Source organism: Dromiciops gliroides, chromosome 1 (genome assembly GCF_019393635.1).
Source record: "Dromiciops gliroides isolate mDroGli1 chromosome 1, mDroGli1.pri, whole genome shotgun sequence".
NCBI lineage: Eukaryota > Metazoa > Chordata > Mammalia > Microbiotheria > Microbiotheriidae > Dromiciops > Dromiciops gliroides.
This window is the reverse complement of record NC_057861.1, coordinates 510,150,815-510,168,360: the sequence shown is the minus strand read 5'-3', so window position 1 is coordinate 510,168,360 and position 17,546 is coordinate 510,150,815. Positions and strand designations below refer to the sequence as shown.

Below are 17,546 nucleotides of genomic sequence, written 5' to 3'. Positions count from 1 at the left end.
CTTGTCCAGGGTCACACAGCTAGTAAGTGTCAAGTGTCTGAGGCTGGATTTGAACTCAGGTCCTCCTGAATCCAGGGCTGGTGCTCTATCTACTGCACCACCTAGCTGCCCCCCAATTCTACTTTTGGACAGCTCTGGTTTTTAGGAAGGTTTTCCATACATCAAACAAAATCTGACTGAGTTCCACTTTTATTGCCTCTTCTATATAAAAGCCTTTCAAAAAAAAGTGAGTTATGTTTCCCCCACTTTATAGGATCATAACTTTTGGGCTAGAAGGGATGTCAAAAGTCATCTAGCACAGAATTTCAGATTTTAAAGGCACCATACTAGCCTAACCTACACCTAAGAAAGAATTCCCTCTACAATAATTCTATTAAGACCTCCAACAAAGTCTTCTCAAGGCTGGCCATTCCATCTTTCTCTTAATTAGTAGAAAAGTTTTCTTATATTAAGATTGAATCCATCTCTTTGTAACTGTAGGTCCCCCTCCCAACTGACTGATTTTCTTTTTGACTAGGTAAAAAAGGCCATTTCTTTGCCTACTTTCTTATCTAGCTTTAATCACTTTATGGGTGTTGCCTCAAGCAAGTTGAGACCTGCAAAGACCTTAGCTTAAAAAGGCCAAGGTCTCCCACTGCATCCCAGACCATCTCCAGCCATCCTGTTCTATATCAGGCCACTGGACCCAGATGACTCCGGGGAGAGGGTGACTTTGCACAGCCCTGCCTCACTTAAATCTAATTTACTGCAATTCATGACAATACCTCTAGAAGTAATGTTCTTCTCTGAGAAGGAAGGACAAACAACAAGCATTTCTCCTAATGCTGCCCTTTGGGTAAAGCATTCAAATACTTGAAAATAGCTACTGGGGACAGCTAGGTGGCACAGTGGATAAAGCACCAGCCCTGGATTCAAGAGGACCTGAGTTCAAATTTGGCCTCAGACACTTGACACTTACTAGCTGTGTGACTCTGGGCAAGGCACTTAACTCTCATTGCCATGCCCCCAAAAAAGGCTACCATGCAGTCCCCTAAATCTAGCCCTTGTTTTATAGGTGAGTGTATGGGATAGGTGGACTTGAGTCAGTTCAGATTCTGGGGATGCGATCTGGAAAGTACCCAGCCCCCAGTCCCTGTTATTGTTAGATTATTCTGTTCATGTTTTATTCCATTGCTTATAACAGAAATCATGTATCTTGCGTTGCTGAACCTGATGTGCCCCCTGATACCACCCCTTCCCCCCCTCCACACACATTCCAAACCCCCAGTTCTTGTTATGCTGTTGCCACAACACACCTCCCCACCTTGTTTTATGACCAGGCAGGAGAAGATGTCTCTTGCTAGTGCAGACCCCACCCAGATACTACCTCCCCCTTTGCATTCCTAAGTCCTAACTCCCCCCAGTACCAGCTCCCGGTACCATCACTCCCTTCCTCCCCCTTGCCCCTCCTTACCCAGGTGGAGTGGTTTGGAGTGGTCTCACTCCTCCCATGGTTTGACTTTTCCCCCTCCACTTTCCCCCCAGCTCTTGGACATAGCTGAGCATGCATTCATACCCTGATCACAAGCTGAACATGCACCCTGGGTGAGACAGATTGGATGTTAGATTGTGAGCTCACCCTGTGTACGAGGGGACCCCCCCCCACTTCAAAACTTCCATAAAAACCCAACTCATGAGCCCATTAGTGTGCTCCTCATCCCTTGCATGGGGTTGTCCATTCTCATGAGAATATAATAAATCTTCCTCTGCTTGACTTAGTGGTCTCCTCTAGTTATTTGGGTAAACTGAGGCAAATGTGTCCCAAACAGTGAGTAAACTAAGGCAAAAGAATCAAGGAGGCATGCCAAGAAGGCGAATTGGTCATTTTTCTAGGTACCATCTGAATCAGATTTTCACTGTGACTGAATTATTTTATCTGAATTCCCAGGCTCTTAAATAAAGACTTTCAAATGGCTTCAAGAGTACATCCCAAGATTAAAAGTAAATTATTTTGAAAATCTGCTACTTTGATTTTCTTAAAGTAGTTATGACCTCCATTACTATAGACCAGGGCTTCTTAAACTTTTCCACTCAACCCCTTTTCACCTGAGAAATTTTTATGTGACCCCCATTATATGGTTATATATGGGGTGGAAACCCACAGACAATTGAGTTGGCTGTGGGCCAAACATGGTTTATATAAAGTATTATTAATATTCTGTGTGAATAATTCTTACCTGCAAAGTTCTTAAGAATCAGGCATAGAGCAAATCTTTACCATTTTCGAGTAAAGAACGATCCTTAAATATGCCAAATACAAACTCAGAAGTTTTCAGAAATCCAGGTCATGGGGAGAATTGAGCTAATCAACATGCTGTCAAGAGTTTTAAAACAATGGTGTGCTAAACAGAAAAGTCTCTGCATGATTGTTTATTTAAAATACTATGACTCTTGGGTAAAATACATAAGTACTTTACATCATTTTAAGGGTTAATATAATGCTCAATTAAAACTTGGAATTTTTCCAACACATTGCTTTTTTTTCCCTTATAAGCACAATAGTAAATTTCCTCAGTAAATTAAAATGTATTTAAAGCCTTTTTAAGTCTTGATGCTTACACAAATAAAATGTTGATGAAAAATAAGTTTTACTACATCAACTATATTGGTTCTCTGCAAAGTTATCACAGATTTCTCCATGGCAAAATATGCCCAAATTTTGTTATTGCACAATTTATAAGTTCAGGTTATGTGCATAGAACCTTCAACTAACTATAGTTTTGCACTGCAACTTGCTCAACACATTTAAAATTATGTAATACAATTTACAAAATCGTTAACAATATACTTTTAAGATAAAAGTATCCTGAGAATATTACAAAATTCATTTTACCAGCCCTTCAATTCCTTGCCACTAATCTCCAAGGTGATATCTGGTACATAAAAATGTTGTTTCATAGTTCCTGTTTCACAAAATAACTTTTAGCAAAACCACTATAGAATTTTCACATAAGCAATCCATCAACCTCCAGTCTCATTGGTAAAATTCAAGTATTTATCAAGCTTCCTATAATTCAAGATATAGCACAAAATAGTTACAGAAACAATGTTAGCACATTTAAAAAGTTAAAGGCTTTGTGTATTTTTTGATAGTTTGATATTTAAATTGTGAAATTGTTTATTTTGGCAAAAAGAAAAATCCCCAAAGATGATTTTTTTTCTGAAGGTAGAAGTGTATTTTTAATGTAAAATGTTAGACACTCAAACTCTCCTATATTTAAATATGAATCTGAAGGCAAACTAAATTTGCTGCAAAGATTTCAGCATCTTTGGGCTGAACAACATAAAGGCCACAAAGAAAAATGCAAATAAAATTATGTTCTTTTGATAATCTCCTAAAATAAATATCCTCTTCTTTCAAATCCATACACATCAATATTGTATCCTTATCATCTTCTAAAACTATTGTGTCAATATAATCTTTTTTTAATATTTTGGAATATTTATTTGCAAAATTTGTATGTCTGTGGTAGAGGGGCCAAAAGTTTAAAAAATTAGGCAATTATATTTTTTGTTACTAAAAAAAAAAAATCGCCATTCTGGTAGTAATAGTTTTTTAATCATAGCAGAATATGTATTAAAAGATTTTCAATCTCTATTGAATACACAGATTGAACTCAAATGTAGTGCAGGTAATAAAACCTGGATACTAGAGAAGATAAACTGGATGCAGTGAGGTGTCCAGTTGGCATATCACTAAGGTGTCATTAACATCTTTATCAGAAGTGTTCATTTGCTTGATTACTAGCAAACCCTACTCTACTACCAATGAGGAAGAGGGAAAATGGGTATTTAGGAACTGAAAGAGAAAATAAAGGATTGGCAATGTTTATTAGGTATTTCAGCCTTCAGATAAAAAGGCTCATCTTTAATGAAAAATAAGGGATTCCCTGCACAGATGCCTATAGAAGGTTTGTTGTCCCCCCGCCCCCCAAACAAAACAAACAAAAAACTGCTTTTAACACCACGCCATATATATCATAAATATATCTATTATATATATATATATTATTACAGTTGCTTATACAGACTACTTTAGGCAATATAATCAAATTCTGAATGACCTTGTTAATTTTTAAGGCATCAGTGCATTAAAGGTAAAGGTCCATGAAATAAATATAAACACAAGAAAGCAAAAGCTTATTTTGTGGCAACAACTACAAAGTAATTACTGTACATTTTATCTGTTGGCCACTTTTATGAAATATATTCATAAGGATGTATATTATTGAAAAAATGCTAGAGCATAAACTTTACATCATTTTTCAACATTTCACTTAATGAACTAAATCTATCAGGCAAGATTCTCATCTTCACTGTTCCATCAGCTCCACAAGAGAAAATGTGATTGGCTGGTCCTGTCTCAATTTGCATTACTCCAGTTCCAATGTTTCTGAAAATGGACTGTCGAGCATGTTCATTGATAAACGTGTGGAGAAGATTAAAGGTAGATAGGCTCCAAATCTGAAAAGTTTTAGAATACAATTAGAATGAACAGTAATTAGAAAAACAAATTATTAAAATTTATTTGAAACCAGTATTATATGCTCACTAACCTTTAAGTAGGAACAAATAAACTTAACTTGAGAAGAAACATCAAGCAAATAAAAGATACAGGCCCCCCAAAAGATGCTACTTTACACTTGCAAAAACCCTGTAAGAGTGGGTTTGCTATTAGTGATGGCATTCTACAAACGAGCAAACCAAAGCCTATCTAGAATAAGTAAGTGTCTAGTCCAATGTAGCATTCCAAGTTAGTGATAGGGTAGGCCCTACAATTAATGTCCACACCTTCTGTCTCCTTTCACTAGGCAAAGTTATCTCAGTTGTACTGTGGTGATTCAGATCCTCCTCTGTAAAAATTGAAATGATTATCAGTAGCCCCAAACAAATACAAAGTAAACACTTGCCATCTGATGGCACTCCACCCCTAAAGAAGGGCATCTGTAATGCCATCTGTAAACAGAACCACTCTTAATATCAATTCAGAACATCTATTTGGTTTTGAAGTACATAATAAAATATACTGGTCTGGTTCACAGAAAATCAGAATAAGCAGCCATTTAATGTGATTGGAATGACTTTCAAGGAATTAAGTTTCACACACCTTTATATTGCCTTCTGCAGATCCTGTGACAAAGTATTCTTCAGTTGGATCTATAGCAATTGCTTTTACTGGAGAATCATGGCTTTGGAAAAATTGTCTCTGCTGTCGTTGGCGAAGATCAAATACAGATGTAAAACCTTTTCTGCCACCTGATATTAACACCTGATGTTTTGGAGCATATGCAAGCACTGTAGCACCACTGTCATGGCAGATAAAAGCTGAAATTAAAGGAAATTATAAAGATTACAAAATTTACTCTTTTTATAAAAACCCAGTCTGTAACAAATTGTATTAATACTGATGTTTCTTGAAAAACAATAAAACTGTGCTGAGTCCCAACTGGATTTTTTTTTATCTGTTTGTCAAGGTTCTAAAGCTCTTCTCAGGTGCCATTCATTACCACTTCCTCACACGGACAATAACAGGGCACAAGTGCAATCTAAATTGACTCTGCAAAAAGGAGAAGACCCAAAGAGTCCACTGTTGGGGACATACCTCATTTGAAGAAGTACCTAAACCAGTCATGGTCACCTCCAACCAGGCCCAGGATTCAGCTTCTGAAAATCAAGACTATTTTTCCACCTTGCCTGCATTTGAATATCCTTTTCCACTCCCCACTTTTCAGCTCCTTTTTATGTGTGGTCTTCACTCATTAAAATTAACACTCCGTGAGGCAGGGGTTAACCATCTTTATTTCTACTTGTATTTGCATTCCCAGTGTTTAGCACTGTGCCTGGCTCTTAGTAAGCAGTTAATGTTTTATCTAATCTAGACTGGGAATTTATTCTATTAGACTAGATCACTCTAAAAACATCATGTGGCTATTTCTTTTTCTCTTGGTTTCATCCATATTAAATGCTCTTCAAATAATACAGTTAGCTGGATCTCACAAGTTTTTTGCAGACTTGCTTCCTTTAAACCATTCTCCATAGTGTTCTACAAATGAGTTTGTACAATTAATACTTTTTGGAGATTGTTTTCTGGCTGAATCAGTTACTGGATTATTATTATTAAATTTTTTTGCTGGACAATGAGGGTTAAGTGACCTGCCCAGGGTCATACAGCTAGTAAGTGTCAAGTGTCTGAGATCAGATTTAAACTCAGGTCCTCCTGAATCCAGGGCCATTGCTTTATCCACTCCACCACCTAGCTGCCCAGTTACTGGATTCTTTCTGCCACCTCACTGTAGCAGTTATTTTGTTTCTCTAAAAAGTTATAATAAAACCAATGTTTTTTATTTTTGTTTATTTACTATTAAACAGGTTAGGGTTGGTGTTAATATAATTAGGTTGGTATCTTATTTTTGCTTTTAGCTCTTTCTCTAGTGTTCACTTTGTCCATGGCCCTAACCAGCTGACCAGAGTGCAAAACTAGCTGGTTCTCTAATGACTGGAATGTCTCCAAGAAGCTTCTTCCTAGCTGCTGAGATAGAATAAATTTCATTTTAATATTGCAAGTCAGTTGTTCCACTTCTTTTTTTTTTTAGTTGTCCCACTTCTTGCAAATTCCTTTTTTTTTAACGATAATTTACTATTTATAATGAAAAAGGCATGAAGCTTCTGAGTAGTCGGAGTGCCTTTGGCCTATTTAATTTCTTGATCCCAAATTACATAATTTCCTATTTATTTCTACTTTTTCACTGAAGTCACTGAGTATTAAAGCATATGTTGGCTTAGAGAATCTTATCAAGCTCATTATGAAACTTTTGTATATCTTTAAACTCTTCAATAGAAGAGGACAAGTAAACTGATTATATAGTTGTGAGCCCTACAATTTGAGATTACCAAGTATCCCATTAAATGATGTTCCTGTTGTCTTTGGGCACATAATGAAATAATAGTTCCTGATTCCCCTCCCTCTCCATGGAAGCATGGGATGCTTAGGATGGAAAATATCAATGGATATTTGGAGTTCTCCCCCAAAAAATGAACTACAAGAAATCAGCAACTCATTCATAGCAAGAAATATGCTTTATCTTTATAAAGTTGTCTTTGTATACAACAAAAGTATTATTAAGGAAGATCAAATTAGGCAGGGTTTCAAAGGTAATTCTGTAAAATTAAAGCTACCTTTAAGGTCATACAACTGAGGTATAGAGAATAAATATATGACTCTTCTGTGTTTGTTGGCCTTAAAGTATTTGACAGAGAAAGTACAACAAAAACTGAACATTTTGTAATTATAATGATCATAGGTGGGGGAGCATGGGTGTGGAATATGGCTTATACTGTCAGACATGATCAATGTGTTAGTTTTGATAAATTAGTTTTTTTCTTTTTAAGTCTTTGTTGCAAGTGACAGCTTGCTGGATAGGGAAGGGAGGAAGGTTAGATTCAGAAATACATGTGAAATAAAAACAAAAATATCAATAGAAATGATAACTTAAAGAAATTAAAAAATTAAAAGGCAATAGATTTGGTAGGGCAAATTGTGGATGTAAAAGCTTTCCACAGACAAGGCGTATCCTATGAATATCTACAAATCACATGAAAATCAATGATACATTTGACTGTGAAGATAGTTTTCAAGGATCTTCTTAATATTGACGTTAACTGAAGTGTTAAATCAGTATATACCTGAAATATTTGCCAACATCATAGAAAATGATCATTGCAAAATTAAGACAAAAGAAATATAAATGGCAATATTCTTCTCAAACCACTATTCCTACAAAAAAGTAGAAGAAAAATGCATCAAACCTAGATGAAATATAGCTTGATGAAGAGCCCACTGAATTAATCCATTGCTGTTTGAAATCTTGGATCAGAACCATAAATGGACAAAGAGCATGGTGCCCAGAATTGATTAGGAGAACATAAGCATGGGTCACATTTAGGAAACTAGTGTTTTCTAGGATACCAAAATGCTTGCTTCCAAATCTCTAATGCTCATAGTCTTTCAAGTGATACTATTTAGAAGTCAATCATGAAAAACTATGATCTTAGGAGAATTAAGATGACAACTCAAAGGGTCTTTAATGAGGGCCAGTGTGATATTGTAAGTAGACAGATTAATTGGATTTAGCCAAGTATTCTGGATTTGATTTCTTTAGGCACTGATTGTGTGATCATGGGTTGTCACAACTTCTCATAAATCTGTTTCCTCATCTATAAATTGTGGGTCATGATATTTGTAGTACTGGTCACAAACTCATCTCACTTTAACATTCACACATAAACATCTGAAACCCTGGATTTGATTGTTGTCAATTACTTGTTCTCAAAGAGAGAGAACAACATTCTTCTAAAGTAATTATTGTTTGATAATTAGAACTGGATAACCTCAGAGATCATCTAGTCCAATTCCTAATTATACAGAGGAGGAAACTGAGGCTGAGAGAGGTTAAGTCAAACAGTTATTAAATTTCTGAGTTGTGCTTTAAATCCAGGTCTTACTCTTTCCAAGCTTAGTGCTCTATCCTCTTCACCATCTGGTAAGCAGCTGTTTCCTGCCCTCACTCCCTTTAACCTGACACAGCTTTCTCTCTACACAACTTCCTTGGCCCCAACTTTTCTAGTGGTGTTCCAGGTGAAGCTTCAAAACCTCCTCTACTCAGGAGCTTCCAGGTCTAGGGCCCATAAAAAGTCCAAGCCATGAGAACTCAGGAGCTGCCATATGTGGTGGGTACCCCAGACCATAGGAGTCACTATAGATAGACTCATGACTAAATGACAAGACCTGTTTCCAGATGGAGATGGGGAGGGAGGGGTATGCTACATCCAGAAAAGCTAAGTACCTACATAGCCTTGCTCAGTTAGGGCAAAGTAAACCTCTTTTGTTAAATGTTCATTGCTTTGCGGGTGTTTCATTTTGTTCTAACATCAAAACCGAACTGGGGCAGCTAGGTAGCACAGTGGATAGAGAACTGGCAATGGATTCAGCAGGACCTGAGTTTGAATCCAGCCTCAGACCCTTGACACTTACTAGCTGTGTGATCCTGGGCAAGTCACTTAACCCCAATTGCCTCACCAAAAAACCAAAAACCAAAAAACACAAAAAAACTGAACTAAAAGAGTGCTGGCTTTAGAGATGTGCCTACAACTCCAGGCTGCCCTGTTTGCTAATCTTAATAGTTTATGAAAACTGCCCCCTTTTCATATAAAGCTTTGAGCAAATATCCAAAGCTACAAACATACTTTTATTAGACTTTGTTAGGTACATTACATCCCTTTGCAAAAGCCCTTAATTTTTATTTAAGCTGTGGTCTAGAATGCAAATCCTTTTTACAAAACACAACTTTCTTAATCAGTGTTCACTTTCCAAATCTTTTGAAACTCTTCCTTCAATCTGTAATGGAGTTTAAAAATCTACCTGTGTCTCCAACGTTTTCAATTTTTTGCTCAAGATTTGGTAAGACTTCTCAATACCTTTTGAGTTCTTTCTGGTGGTATCCTTTCCCCATGTGAATTATACCCCAGATATATGCCTACAGAAGACAGCAGGCCTATGAGTTGTCATCAACTGATAGAAATATATGGCTTATTATTGAGAAAGCTGTTAAAAAGTCATACATCTAGAACTGAAAGGGACCTCATAGCAAGTAGTTATGAGTCAAGTATTCCCAGAAATGAGTGGAATTATGGGTAGCTTAATTCTTTTTAAGTATGCTGATACCATAGGTTTCAAGGAACCCACAATTGTATTTGTGTTTCATTATCACATCTGGTAAACATAAAATGCAATGTAATACATAATTGTTTTTTAAAAGTCCATTATCTATCCTAGTATCATAGTTTTATGTATATGGTAAAAAGACATTTTAGAAACATAGGCTTATTTGAAAACCACACAGCAATTTATTAGATAATTGCAGAGCTACCTTGAGATAGAATATTAGTGTGGAAATAATTTTAGTCATCTTCCTAACTATATGATCTTTTTATTGGTCTATTAAACAGGAGCCATACTGAGACCCCCAGGGACACATGGATAGGTAGTTTGTTCTTAGGGCTCCCAAAGAAAGACATTTGGTAACTGCAAACAATAAGAAATTTGAATCACAAATCACAAATCCAACTCTGCTTTGCTGATACCTTCTTATCTAAGAGTAGTCAGTATCTACTCTGTCTATTTGCACTCTTGACTCTAGGCACTCTTATATTTCTATATAATCTATATTTCTGTAAAGAAGCTGAGACTCAAACATATAATAATAATAATAAAGGTAGCATTTATAGATTATTTTAAGGTTTGCAAAGAGCTTTACAAATATAATCTCCTTTGATCTTCAAAACAACACTGTGAGGTCAGTGGTATTATTAGTCCTATTATACAAGTGAGAAACCTGTGGCTGAGAAAACATGAGTGATTTTCCCAGGGTCACATAGCAAGTAAGTGTCTGAGGCCATATATGAACATCTGTGGCACTGTCTGGCTGCCTCTGTTCTTGTTGCTGAGAAGGTATGAGAGGACATAGTCTGATTAGGACTCTGCTACCTATTCCTCCTATAGGGAAGATCTGAGCAGGGTTCAGGAATGCTTACCTTGAGAAATTCTCAATTCTTCCTGAACCAAAATCTTTTACAGTTGTAAAGCAATGTCACTATCCAAATGTAATAATGATGTAATGATTTACACTAGAGCTTAAATAACAAAGCCATTTAAGTACTACCATTTATAACATTAATTTAATTATTTGCAAAAATTATTTACTTACGATGTATCAAGCTATTTGCAGGTGCCACAAGAGTATCCCATAAACATATGTTTCTGGAAAAAAAATAATTTTATCATTAACTTTTATGGCAGACCAAGAGCAGCCACCCAGCTGAACTCTTCTAACATTCTCTTCCAAACAACTTGAAAATAACACCTTAGATTAGATTTTGGAGCAGCAGAGCCAACAAAAGGTGAGGATGAAAAAAATTTTTGGCTTAAAAAATCTTAAGAGGTTGGGGGTGGGGGGGGGTGGAGGTCTGTCTGAAGCCTATGTATGAGGTGGCAGTGGCAGCAGCAGCAGTTTCAAAAGCTCTCAGCCCAGAGACAGAAAGACGGTCAGACAACTGGTCAGAAAGAGATTACAGGGGACACTTTGCTGTCACTGGGTACAGCTGGTACTGATTGGCAACTCTATTGCCCAGATGCAATATGGGGAAGAGGGTAGGAAAAAGTTTGGAACTCAAAATTTAAAAAGAACAGAATGCCCAAAACAAATAAATCATAAACAAAAGCAAATTAAAGCATTAAAAAAAAAAAGAATAGAGGGGGAAACAGCATCATCAGTCTATTCTCCAACCTTAAAAAGGACTGTGATTCATGTTAGGATATACAGGCTTTGTATGAGAATTTCAAGTGACATCTTCCATTTAGTGACCTATGGCAGGTTGCAGGAGATGCAGGCATTTTCTGAATGGCCTCCTTGGGGCACACAAAGTAAAATGCCTTTCAGTTTCCACCTTGCTTATTTTGAGAACTGTATGGGAATCAAATTGTTTGAATCAAGGCTGTCTTAGGTTAGAGTATACCAAAGTTCAGCCCTCTTAAATGCTATACTATTATTGCTAGCTGATATTTATTTCATGTGTTATAGTTTGCAAAGCACTTTACATAAATCATTCCATTTGATCTATAAAGTACAATACAAACCATCTCTCTTTACTTCATGCTCCAAATGACCTGTTTTCCAACCCACAAGATAAATTTTGTGGTAATTTTCTTCCATTGGCTAGAATCTAGTAGCAGATTATCTACTATGACTCTAAGCCTAGATATGAATTTCAGAGACAGAACATTTGAAACAGAGTTAGAATGTAGTCTTCCCCTTAAAACTAAAATTTCCCTAGTTTTGTGTATGGTAAACTACTGCCAAATTTAAACACAGGCAAGTAGAGGATTGATAAAACATTTAAGACAAAAAGTAATAACAAAGCAACAACAATAATTTTCCCAAAAGACTGGCTACACCCACATATAGAATTTAGGGATAAAATCTCACCTGTTATCAGTTGAGAGACCTGCTGTTGCTATCAGAGAAGAGGAACTAATGAAAACAAAGTCATTGGCTGTTTTATTATGACACTGCCATGTCTGAAATGGTAAAAAATAGGAATAATTTTTATAAAAGTATAAAAGTATTTGATCCAGTAATTGGCTAATTATTTCACAAATATCTTATAGAAACCCTGTTTCCCCTCCAACACTAGGTCAAATGGTATTAAATAAAAGAATAAACCATTCAAATACTCTCACTCAGTATCACTAATAAAAGAATTATTGGATGAATTGCACATGTATAACCTATACCTGATTGCTTACTGCCTCAGGGAAGGGGGAGGGGAGTGAGGGAGGGAAGGAAGGAAAGATAAAACTTGGAACTTAAAACTTCAAATAAAGCAGTTATTTACTAGAAAAAAAATTATTGGATGAGAAACTTGAAATGCGGATTTCAAATTATTTGTTTGCTCAATTATTTGCGTTACTTTTATCTACCTCAGAGGTAATCAAAAGCTTAAATGTTTTATTAAGAAACACTTTTGTTCTTAAATGATAGCTTATGAAGTACAAAAGGTCATAAACTTTGTAAAATACTCAAGGCCAAAACTAAATAATTTAGACCCTTGCTTCATACTTAAACATAATAAAGAAATTGAATGTGAATAGAAAAAATAGCCTTGGAGTAAGGAAGTAAGGAGTTAGGAAGAAATCCTGACTCTCTAACCCTGAACAAGTCAGCTAACCATCAGTATCATTTTATAAATAATGGCTTGAGGTCACCAGAAACATGTAAGACCACAAACAAACTCTGCCTTACACGGAAATGGTTCAGGGGAAAAAGTGAGGCAAGATCAGATATCAAAACCCAATGAGACATTTCTATCTTTAATAAAGTTAGTTCATTTTAAAGTAAAAATTCTTAGCTTACCAAATATGGTTTGGGAGTGTTTCCAGTAACTGGACAACATTTCCAATTGGTCTGATACAAACTTATATATCCATCAGCATCAACGATTCCAAACTTGGAGAGAAAATATTAAAGGAAGGATTTAAGTACATATGTTAATATATATAATTTTAATATATACAAGGGTATTTTTCTACAAAAATCACAATTAAAACATCTATATTCTATTACACCTGAAAACATTATAAATGGAAATTGAAATCATGATTTAAGATAAAACCTGATATTAGTGTTCCTAAGCAACACTAAAATCTGCAAGTATAGAATTAAACAAAGTTAGCTGGGTAGTTGCAAGAGAACTCAAAGGTGGTTTTTTGTTTTGTTTTGTTTTGTTTAGTGAGGCAATTGGGGTTAAGTGACTTGCCCAGGGTCACACAGCTAGTAAGTGTTAAGTGTCTGAGGTCGGATTTGAACCCAGGTACTCCTGAGTCCAGGGTCGGTGCTCTATCCACTGCTCCACCTAGCTGCCCCAAAGGTGTTTTTACCAGCCTTTGGAGGGCCCTTCATTGGCCACACTCATGATACCCAGAGTAAACTCTGGAGAACCTTATCATATGGTCTTTAGCAGAGGTGTCAAATTCACTGCCCAAGGGTTAAATGTGGTCCAAACTCACAAGTGAGGCTGGAACCAGATTAAAATGCAGTTGGGAAATGTTTTTGAAAAATTAAAGAGAAATATAATATGACATAGATAACATGAATTTTTGGCTTTCTTAGTCACTATGCAAACTGAAGGGATCCATCTCTATTTGTTTCAAATCACTGGTCTACAGGTACAGTGAAGTTTTCAGGCAGTTCTAGACCAGTAGGTAGGTGTTGTCTTAGGAAAACCAAGCATTCCTCTAATAGTAAATAATAATTTATTGAAGCAAGACTCCTGCAATATTGTTTCCAAGCTAGCCTAAAACTACTTAATGCCCTAGATTAGTAGTCAGGCAATGATCAGCATAGAGGCCTTAGAATAGTTTGTATGCCTGTTGGGGTGTTCTAATCTGTGTAATTTAAAATTCTAAACATGGGTTCTAATCTGTCCCCCCCAGTTTTGGGGGGAAACTGATGAAAATCACTGATAAATGAGTTTAGGTTTTTTAAGGGTTTATTGAAAAATGGATGTCTCACAGCCAAAAAAAAAACCAAAAACCCTCCACCAGAATCTGTTTACTGCTCCCCTCTCAGAAATGGGAGGTTCCTCAAGCTGACTGACTAGTGTCATTCAAATTCATTAAGTACCCTTAAGTACCAGCCAGATATGCTTACAACTAGTAAGCCAGTCAAAGTACCCTTAAGTACCAGCCAGACTTGCTTAGTTGCTTTTCCCTAACTCAATCAGCCCAGATCAATCTCCAGGTGAACCCCTGAGTTCCATAATCTTGACAGTTAAAGTGATCTTAGAAGAAATGGAAAGAAACAGGTAACACAACAGTGGGGTATTATTAAATAAGGTAACAGTTTTGCTGAACTATCAGTAATATTACCAAAAGTTTCATCCTTTCAAGTCATAGCCATACTACTTCCTACCCACCAAAAAGGTCTAAAATGTGTTTAGAGTTTCTATGACTGAGAGAACATTGAGTAAGTCAGTCAATAAACATTTATGAAGTTCCAGCCGATGTGCTAAGCACCGGGGATACAAAGAAAGGAAAAACACAGTTTCTGGTTTCAAGGAGGGAAAGATAACCTAACCACTTCTTATTAAAAAACTTCCAAGTGATTTAAAAGAGCACAGCCGGAGGCAGCTAGGTGGATAAAGCACCAGCCCTGGATTCAGGAGGACCTGAGTTCAAATCCGACCTCAGACACTTAACACTTACCAGCTGTGTGACCCTGGGCAAGTCACTTAACCCTCAATGCCCCACCAAAAAAAAAAAAAAAAACCCCTCACCAAAACCAAAACCAAACAAAAAATAAAAATAAAATAAAATAAAAGAGCACAGCCTATTTTCTAAATCAGAAATCTTTTCCAGATTAATGGCAAACACTGGATTTTACATTTGATCCTGGAGGTTCTAGGGAGACAGTGGAGTCTACTGAATAAGAGAATGAAATGGTGAGATCACATTGATAGTAGTTATAGATGAACTAGAATGGGAAGAGATCCGTGGCAAGGAGACCAGCAAGCATTTAAGTACTTAAGTGGTGGGCACTGTGCAAGATGCAGGGGATAGAAGGCAGAAGTGAAAGACTCTTGTTCTCAAAGAGCTTATATTCTATTGGTGGTGACAACATATAGAGAGACAGACAGACAGACAGACATATTTATATAGCCTAAATGGATATGGGGTGAATTGGGTATGGGGAGAGAGGTGAATTCTAGGAGGTGGGAGAATCAGGAAATTCCTGGTGTAAAACATTGTAAAAGGGATGAGGAAAAAGTAGATTCTAGGCACAAAGGGTAGAGGGTAGCCAATGCAAAAGCATGGAGGGTAGGAATGGAGTACAGCGCATGAGGAACAGTAAGAAATTTTGATTAGATAAAGATTGAGAAAATGCCTTCACATATGATAATTAAGAGGTCACTGAAGAGAACAGATTCAGTTTAGTGGTTAGGTCAGAAGTCATTTTGCAAGGGAGAAGAGAGGAAGTGAGGCAATAATTATACACAGTTTTTCAAGGATTTGGGCTGAGAAAGGGAGGAGAGATACAGGATAATAACTAGAGGAAATAGTGAGATTGGCTATTCTGTAGGTAGCAGGAAAAGAACCAGTAGTTATGGAGATCCTAAATATTACAGGGAAAAGGCAGATGACTGTGGGGCACAATCTAGAAGATGGGAGGGGATGGGATCAAGAGCACATATAAGGGGTACATTGTTGAAGAAGAGGCCACCTCATCATCAGAGCTGAATAAAGGAAGAGAGAATGGAAAATGATATCAAGGATCTGAGTTGAAGAAAAGGGGAAGAAGCTCAGAACAAAAGACCTCTATTTTTTTAGTAAAATGCAAGACAAAGTCCTAAGGAAAGCATGGAAGTAGAAGGGCATGGGATGCTTGAGGAAAAAAGATAAGGCTGGGAATATCTGCTGTCGGGATAGAATGGGAAGTAGAAACAGTTGGCAAGAAATAAAAATAACTGCTTTGCTGAAAGAGGACCCAGTTGAGATTATTATAGCATAACTTAGTATCTTTCACCTAAACATACTGATCCTCTAACCTTTTCTGTTTCTGTTGAGGACAACAGCCTTCAAGTCACGCAGGATGGCACAACCTAGGTATCAACCTAGAATCCTAATTCGCATTCACTCCATATATCCACTCAGTTGCCTAATCTTCTAATTTCTATCTTTACAACATCTCTCACATATTCCTATCGCTTTACTCAAAGAGTAAACTGCCCTAATTTTAAAACCTCATCACCTTTAACCAGAAGCTAGCTGGTACAGTGAATAGAGTGCCAGGCCTGGAGTCAGGAAAATACATCTTCCTAAGTTCAAATCTAGCCTCAGACACCTGAAGACAAATGAACAACATCTTTAACCAAAGAGCCTCCTAATTGGTTTTTGTGCTTTAAGTTTCTTCCCTTCACTGAACCCATGCTTCCCATAACAGCTAATGTGATATTCCTAGATTGTAGATCCCACCATATCCTCTTTCCTTTTCAATAAACTCCAGTACCTACCTATTACCTCCAGGATCAATAAACTTTTTTGTTTGGCATTAAAGCCCTTCACAACTTGGTCCCAAATTATTTATCCAGCCATTTATATTACTCCCCTTTGTACATACTGTGGTACTACCAAATTTGCCTTCTTAGTGTTTGCATACATGGCACTACATTTCCTGCCTGATTCTGTCTGAAACCATCTGTCTCTCAGAACCTCTAGTTCCCTTCAAGGTTCAAGAACTTCTGCATAATACATAGTCTTTCAGGATTAGCCTAGCTGCTAGTGTCTTCCCTTCAAGATTATTTTTTATATAAGCTTAAGTTTTAAACACACACACACACACACACACACACACTATCCTCTAGCTCGACTGTAAGTTTCCTGTTGGTAGGAGGAGGGAAGGGAAAGAGGAGACTGATTTTCTGGCTTGCCTCTGTATCCCTATGTGTTTGACACATAGTAGACACTTGATAAATGCTTGTTGATAGACTTAACTTTAACATGAGGATAAGAATAATTGTACTATCTACCTCACAGGGCTCTGAGGTACAAATGAGATCATCATTTCTGTTGAGAGATTCTCCCCCAACAACTGGAACTCTTCTCTCTTTTGACAATGGCAACAGTCACCTCAGATGAACTGTCCCATGAGATGCTTTTAAGTTAGAACAACTCAAACCTAAGGCCTATGAAGACTCTTTTTATATGAAATTAAATGTTATTTCCCCTGACATAATGCAAACTACTTGAGTGAAAAGGGTAGTTTATTTTTGTCTTTCTATCCTCAATGCCTAGAATTAGAAAGAAATTAATAAATGCTTGGTTAATTTATGTAAAGTGATTTTTAAACTCTGAATTAAATGCCAAGTAGAATTAGAAATTCCACATTCAAATTATA

General features: G+C 36.7%; 1 protein-coding gene across 1 annotated transcript in view; it reads right to left on the bottom strand.

The window, feature by feature from the left end:
- Positions 1 to 2,394: 2,394 nt before the first annotated feature.
- The window catches only part of DMXL1 (Dmx like 1), a 162,586-nt gene continuing 147,434 nt past the window's right edge, over positions 2,395 to 17,546 (bottom strand). Inside the window, 5 exon segments of the mRNA XM_043985159.1 lie at positions 2,395 to 4,503; positions 5,147 to 5,364; positions 10,803 to 10,855; positions 12,081 to 12,172; positions 13,008 to 13,100. Of these exon segments, the coding sequence (XP_043841094.1) occupies positions 4,279 to 4,503; positions 5,147 to 5,364; positions 10,803 to 10,855; positions 12,081 to 12,172; positions 13,008 to 13,100 (681 nt within the window). The 3' untranslated portion in view covers positions 2,395 to 4,278.